We start from the raw sequence: 8021 nt of genomic DNA on the forward strand, positions 1-8021 counted from the left end.
TATTACTAACTGCTATTTCCTGCTTCCCGCTTTGGTTCAAGACGAACAAGAATCCGTTTCTCGCACGAAGGCAATCATCTTTAAGGATCGTAAGTGCTAATTTAGTGGCATTTTTAAATATGGCAGGTTAGGATAACTGCTTGTGTGCCTCCTGTACGACAATGCAGACTTATATTTATTACACTGCATACGTACTCGTACCTATAGCAGTCTTAAGATAACTTGATAACTTAAGGCCCTTCAAGCTCTGTGACAAAATGAATATTAGGTATATTTAACATTAATTGTACCCTATTTTTCAAAGGTCAATTGAATAATTATGATTACTATCCGTTCGCGATAAGTTTGCCGTTGGCGATATGACGTCACTCGAAGGAAAGCGTCTATAACTATGCAAACTGTTTTAAAAATACATCGCGCACTAGTTATTTTTCAAATAGTTTCTTCGTTGTAGCACCTAAAATTTTTAACCATTTACCTGACAGCCTAAAAGAGTTAAATTATAAAAACTTCAAGACAGCAGTGTGTGAAATTTTAGTCAAAAAATGTTATTACTCCTTAAATGAATATTTACGAGATAAAATTAGTTATTGATGTTATATTACTTAATTAGTCTAACTAGCCTACCTTAAGTTACAAGATTTTAAAATGTAAGATTGTTACTTGTTCTGAAGTTTGTTAAGTGTTTATTGTTTGTTCGTTCGTTCGTTCGTTTTCAGCCAAATGACGTCCACTGCTGGACAAAGGCCTTATTGTTTGTTATGTAGTTATAATTATGTTACAACTACGTAACTGTATTCATATGAATATAATATTGTACGCCCAATCGGCAGGTTATAGCGGTTGTATGTAAACATTTAAGATCTGTGTTATTGTATTACCTATAACTAACACAATAAATGATTATTTGATTTGATTTGATAATATTTATTATTTATTATATTGATAACAATTTTGTATTTGCGTAAAATAAGACACTTAATGGCGTTTAATCACTAACTAATTGCGTTTAATCTCGGTTGGGGGAGGGGACGCGTATTCCACGGTCCGGCAAACTTAGCGCGAACGGGTAGTACTGACTTGGTTATTTTTACATAAATTAATCTATAACTTCTTACTTAATGCAACAATAAATAAATAAATCTTTGGACAATTTCACACAGCGCCAGCTAGCCCCAAAGTAAGCAACTTAATGCTTGTGTTATGCGTGCTAGCTTAACGGATATACTACTTATGTACTTTTTTTTAAATACATACATATTATACATAGTATATAACACCCAGACCCGTCACAGAAATTAAAATTCATCATTTCAATTTTTGCCCGGCCGGGAATCGAACCCGGGACCTCTCGGCATAGCAGTCCGTTCTGAACCACTACACCAAACGGCCGACAAAAACAAATTTCGTAGCCCTTTACAATTTTCTTGTAATCTTTTCAATGATTGTGCCGTAGTAGCGCAATGCGTGAAGTGCGTATCTTGATTGCTGAGTGATATCCACTTGAGGTGTAAGTAAGCCAGACGTAGCTATCTAAAAGGCCATTGCCACTTGAAATATTGGCACACTGCTCATTGCGTTATTAGGTTAAGATGCCCATTGACTGTCTGAGGTATGGCAGAGGACATCACTTATCAGAGGTCCTGGCTTCGATTCCCAAATGAAAAAGAAACTTTCCGTTAGGAAATTACAAGCTTGAATGAATCAGATTGTTGTATTTAGGTAATAAATACAAAATAATAATTATTTAGTTTGTAAATAATATTTAGCTTTAATTTACTAAAAATATAACAGCTATGAAATAAAATTAATAATTCAAAATAGTCACAATAACTGTTTCATGTTAACTATTTTACAATAAACTATTTTATTTCCTCGATTTTCCGTAAAAGCCTAAAAAAACTTTAAAATGCGTATTGGTTTGTTTAAAAATGCTTATAATAGGTAAATTAAGATAAAAAATAATTAATTAAGACTGTGCTAATTCAATTTTACGGGTAGCTCTCACAACCGAATGAACTTTTTCAAATCAACCTTCAAAGACTGACAGCAAAAAGAAAAAGTCGGAGCGCGATTTATTTTCTGTGAAAATGTCAACGCTGCGGACGGTACTCGCGAATAAAGCTGATATTGAAATCGTAATCTTGGAGGCAAACGGCTGATACTGGCCGTCGGAGCAGCCACTACCGCTGACACCGCGCCGCCGCGCAGTCGCCATGACCAAAACCAAGGACTCCGTGGACCTGGACTCCATCCTGGCCGAGCTGGGCCAGTTCGGACGCTACCAGATCCAGAACTACTGCTTCATCCTGCTTCCGATCATGTTCAGTGCTGTGTACAATGGACAGTACATCTTTGCGGCCGCCAACATGGATTACAGGTACCGTTTTTGATTGTTTTGATTCGAAAGTGTTTTTTGACTCGGATTAGACGAGCTATTCAGGCGTTTAGGGATGCAAATTAAAGCCATAGATGTTCGTTAGAAACAGAAATAAATAACAATTGCATGAACCTTTTTACGTAACTTAGGTAGGTACATTAATCTATTCCAAAACATGAAATCTGTTGGTACAATAACATATTTCTTAGATAGGTACATACTTATTTAAAACACGATTCGACTGGGTATGTTGTGGTAATTAAAGTAAAAAACTAAATTGAATAAATATATTATTATTGATTGATAAAATCGTCGAAATTCTTGTAAGGATTAGTATTGAATAATGTATTCAGTACGATTAGTGCAACTGGTGATAACCGAGATAGCTTTCGTAATCTGAAAGTGGCGGACTTAATTATTACTGACAACACTCAATACATTAATATTTATGTCATCGATCATCCCAATCCCGGAACTAAGAACGAATATTGTGAGAAGTAAGTTGTCTATCTACTTCTAAAAATATACTAATGTTGTAAAGAGGTAGGTATAGTTTGAACTGATAGACAAATTTAAATCAAGTAAATGTACTAAAAAAGGTATTAGGTATAAACTATCACGGAGGGACTAAACCGTTTCAATACCTACTCCTGATTTCCGTTCAGAAAGCCGATAAACCCATACATGTAGGTACTTAGGTGTAAATTTTAGTTTTGTCAGCCTTGTTTACAAGATTATGATCGANGGCAATGCGATGCGATGCCGATCCGGTGATGAATTGATTGGCAAACGCCAGACCTTAGTCTAGTAACATAGCTAGTCTTTGTCACACACTGTGGTCACCGAATAAATATAATTTAGCCACGTAGCTATAAAAGAGTTACCGACTAAGAATAACTATCCTTTCCATATTTATTTCATTAGAAATGGCAAGAAATTAACATTTTAAATACAAATGTATTTGATAGCTACCTAAATAGGTAACTATCGAATTCATCATTATGGATTGTTGACTATTCTTATTATGTTTTGTGCAGTTGTAATGAATATTTTTTCATATTATTATATTTTTATAACGTCATTATAATATGTTATTAATAATAATTTATTATTTAACAACTTTAGCATTCTCAAGTCTTATTGGTCCTCGTATACTTCATACACATTTTTCAGATGAGTCCCAAATGTAAAATAGTAAAATATTGAGTGCATATTAGACTTGAGAATGTTAATATAGGTTAAGCTACTTCTAAGTAAGTATTGTACGAATAACCGGTGGCTGTTATAAATTATCGTTTTTCGGTGGTTTTCGGTGAAAGTTCTATGGCGTCTGAAGTAGTGTTGCTAAGTATCCCGTGATAAGAAAAGATATAAAATATCGATGATACATCTATAATATTTCCACTGTTCACGCAGTATCATTTCAACTGTTTTCAATGCCATGCCAATGGTCATGACAAAAAACTAAGTCTTTAATTTTTACGATTAAGTAACAGGCACACAGCAGGCCATTGTGCAAATAAAAGTTTTATTCCGAATAGGAAGTGAAATATTTAGAAGATAATATATTTATATTTCAACTATTATCGTCGAAAATAAATACCTAGCAACACTATGTTACTTCCCCGCCTCTTGGTGATACGGTTTTTAGATTTAGTTCGGCGGCGTAATATATTAGTTGTGCGATTGTTTTGTATTGTGAATATGTAATCCAAATGCTTTGTCATTGAAGCAGACGTACTGAGAACGATATCATTTTATGTAAATGTGATTTGAATCTTGGCAATAATTTATTATTATCGGGTCTTAAACTCGTGTACCTATAAGTCGTAATGAGGATGTGGAGATATCATTGTGAAAGTTGTCACTAAACGATTCTATTGCGATCTATATTATCGATATGTGTCTGCAAACAGTAACTATTTCTCAGTCTCTTTTTTTTGGAATAAAAATTATGTTGCTTGCTCCTTTACACTCGTATATCATGATAAAGATGGCAATACTAATTACGAATTACTAAAAACTAGTTAACTGCTATGCGTCGAGATTTCAGTATCAATAATATAGATTGACATTTAAAAGGTACAAAAAGCCTTCAAATCGAAAGAACATCGAGAAAACACTTCAAATTCTCTTAAAAATGTTCTATATGTATTATTGTATTGTATAGTGTGGTCTCGTGTCCCTTTCTAGTGTTCACTACTGTGTAGTTGTGAAAGAGATGGGTAGTGGTCCTTCTGTGCTGGGCGAAGTTGATTTGAGTAATATTCTTAGTAAGAACAGACGATAATATTTTGTTTTTATCACTTTTATTTTTATTTTAAACTCTTGTTCAAAGTGACATTTTGAATGAAAATTGCTTTTTAAAACACGCGAGTCACTTTGTTTTATCGATCGTATCGAGGTATCGATATCGATCTAAAGATATAAAATTCTGTGTTATCTATTGGTGACAGTTCCAGCAATAAATGCTAAGTAGGTATAGATGACCCACGCTGAACTGTCCCGCCAAACTCAATGACAGGGGGGCGCTACCATCGTTCAACTATATGGTTTCCAACATGGCAAAAATCTGAACCAGCGATCCGGTATTGACGGTGGCGCCCCACTGTCAATGTCATCGACAGGACAGTCCAGTATTTTGGAACTATAGTGTAATTAGTTTCACAATTTATTAATATCATAAATAATTTTAACGATTTTGCTAAGATAATTGATTTTCTGTTGTCTTCTTTGTCTTTATTTATGTGACAATGAATATATTGAAGTAGTTTTAAATTTCCATAACTAAACTACGGCCTGATGGCCGCTGGGGCAGAAAAGTTCTTGAGTGGCGACCACGAGCCGGAAGACGTAGCGTGGGCAGGCCTCCCACTAGGTGGACCGACGATCTGGTGAAGGTCGCGGGAGGTGCCTGGATGCGAGCGGCGCAGGACCGGACTTTGTGGAAATCCTTGGGGGAGGCCTTTGTCCAGCAGTGGACGTCTTTCGGCTGAAACGAGCGAGCGAGCGAAACTACGGAAATCAGTTAATATTTAAAACCACATACCTATATCAACTCGCTTTTAAAATTTATCAACAAAAAGATATACCTTAATTTGCTGTCCTTAAAAATAAAAGTATGCCGTGCACCTATGAGACAAAACGTCCAATGATAAGGACCGCTTTATTGTCGTTTTCCCGATTGTGAGTACTCGCCCTTGAGTGTCAGATGTGACCTGCGTGATAAAGGCAGGTGTTCACGTGCGCGATGCCCATCAGACTCGCCAGTTCTCATTACCAGATAATACTGAGCCAAATTGTCCTGTCTAATATTGCGGCTACATTAAGCCCTTTGTATCAAAAAATACCGACTCGACTTTCCCTAAAACGGTACGGTAAATAGGTGATGAAATAAACGAAACATAAATATTATCGCGCTATTAAAGTAATAAGAAGTAGATTACTGTAAGACAGCTAATTAATTCCTTAGACGTGATAAAGCATAATATTCCCAAAACTTTTTTTGCACTACGACTATCTTGCGACTATTTAGCCTATAACATTGATATGGCTAATAGTCTGCTTGCAGAGATTTTCTATTAACCTTACACCAAATATCATTTGCCGCAAATATTATGGTAGACCAAATGTTATTTTCAGTTTGTATGGGGAAAAATAATACAAAACTATAAATAAATGAAAGCAAACGCATAATGTATTATTGTCTACTCCATCTAACTTCGCCCACTCATTCAATTGTTAATATTCCTAATAACTGTAACGTAAACTCACTAAATCATGACCAATGTAATTTTATCGACGGTCAATATGTAGTTCATAAATATTATAAATTATATCGAATTTTCTATGTAATCGTTCGTTGGTTCAGCCTGCGCGCAGGCGTAGACTTGCAAAGATATTACTATGTACTGTGTATCACCTTATATAAAGTATTTATATGTATAAATCCGTTACTGAACTGTTGTGCTCTTGTGTATCTTTAATACGAGTAGATGTTGTTCTTGGCATTTGATGTTGATGTACATAAAACGTTTAAGGATATAAAAAGTATATAAAATAAATTATTATGTTACATACTTGACGTCTTTTATTTTTAAGCATAGCTTTTTAAACATTGAACCTAATCGGCTGTATAAAACAGAACATTTTAGTGCGTATATGTACTAAGCAGATAAAGTCTGCCTTTATGTTCATTGGAAGATATCGATTAAAGGACTTTAGTCGATATCTGTGATGTTATCCCATATCTGTTGCCATAGACAATGCTTGGGGAGAGTAGGGCAAAAAGGAATGATGTTAAGCTATTTTTGACTTTTGTGACTGATAAACATTTCATAGAAATTAAGTGATAGTTAAAAAAGTAATTAAATAATAAAATGTTAATATTCTTTGTGCTTATTTTCATAAGATCTATACTGGTCAATCAGCGGTACAACAACAAAATCCATTGCCTTGTAGTATATGTAAAATGTCCGGATCTAGGAATACGGGACTATTCTCACCTCTTCTTCCCGCCGCTGCAACTCCAGAAATATAATTCTAAGACGTCTAGTTCAAACGACCAGGCGTTTAGATAGTTTTTTTAATAGATAATCCTAATCGTCAAATTACTAAGTACTCCAGCTACAAAATACTGCCAGTCCCAGTAGTCACTTGACAGCACTCAAGTGTATATTTATCGATGTCTACAACCGTCTAATGGTGTCAGTGTCGTTATCATCTGAAATCGAGTGTCCATTGAAAGAAATACATTTATTTTACTGTACCTAGATAAACAAATGTTCTATTTCAGAATTTCCAGTATATTGATAGATAGATAGATAGATAAATCATTTATTTGCATACACTTAACACACATAAAGAGTAAAGTTGCAGCTTAACAATAATAAGAAAATAATAGAATACAGTAGAATACTAGTTATACAGGGTGGCCAAAACAGTGAGGTCTAAAAGAAAAATTTAGATTCCTTACATCAAGGTGTACCTAAATCACCCCCATGTATATTATACGATTGTGCTTAGTTTAGGAGATAGAGTTAATTTTGTGATATTTTAAAATTTTATGACCTAGTAGGCTTTAAACATTTTTATCTTTTTTTTGGGTTGACTTTTTTCAGATTTCTTTTTTTCGACAGATTTGTTATTAATTGCAGATGTTTGAATAAAATAATCACCTTCCTATCTTTGATTCAAGATACAAAAGTTTTGCTAGAAACAATAAAATTATGATTTTATCAGAACACTATCAAATTTTCAACTTAAAAGTTTAAGTAAAAAAAATAATTTCCATAGGTCCAAAACCATTTTAAAAACTGCGCCGTTTCCTGAACTTTCATAATAATACAAAAAAACATGTACTTAATAGGCCACTATTTCCTGTAATCGGTCTACTTAAGTGGTAAGTCGGAGATTCCGTTACATGTTTTTGACTTTCTTAGAGTGAATTAATATTGAGAATCCTCTAAGTTTACATTACGTAGAACAGATTTAAAGCAGTAACTAGACAGAACATGTTTTTATTCTCAACGAGGAAACTCTTGCCCTTCATCACACCTGGTGGAAACTGATGATTAGGCTGAAGGTGGAAGGGAACTTCAACTACAGAGGAACTATGGCTTCCTACCTCCAAATGCCGGAA

The 8021-nt window shown here is 34.4% G+C and overlaps 1 protein-coding gene and 1 long non-coding RNA gene across 2 annotated transcripts in view; both read left to right on the top strand.

The window, feature by feature from the left end:
- Positions 1 to 2118: 2118 nt before the first annotated feature.
- The window catches only part of LOC114353697 (organic cation transporter protein), a 21643-nt gene continuing 15740 nt past the window's right edge, over positions 2119 to 8021 (top strand). Inside the window, exon 1 of the mRNA XM_028305772.1 lies at positions 2119 to 2380. Within this exon, the coding sequence (XP_028161573.1) occupies positions 2217 to 2380 (164 nt within the window). The 5' untranslated portion in view covers positions 2119 to 2216. The remainder of the gene's footprint in view (positions 2381 to 8021) is intronic.
- On the top strand, positions 3132 to 6459 carry LOC114353699 (uncharacterized). The gene is made up of 2 exons (XR_003655948.1): positions 3132 to 4859; positions 5034 to 6459. It is a non-coding gene; the product is annotated as an uncharacterized LOC114353699 (long non-coding RNA).

Source organism: Ostrinia furnacalis, unplaced genomic scaffold (genome assembly GCF_004193835.3).
Source record: "Ostrinia furnacalis isolate ACB-3 unplaced genomic scaffold, ASM419383v2 OfSCF1785, whole genome shotgun sequence".
NCBI classification, from domain to species: domain Eukaryota; kingdom Metazoa; phylum Arthropoda; class Insecta; order Lepidoptera; family Crambidae; genus Ostrinia; species Ostrinia furnacalis.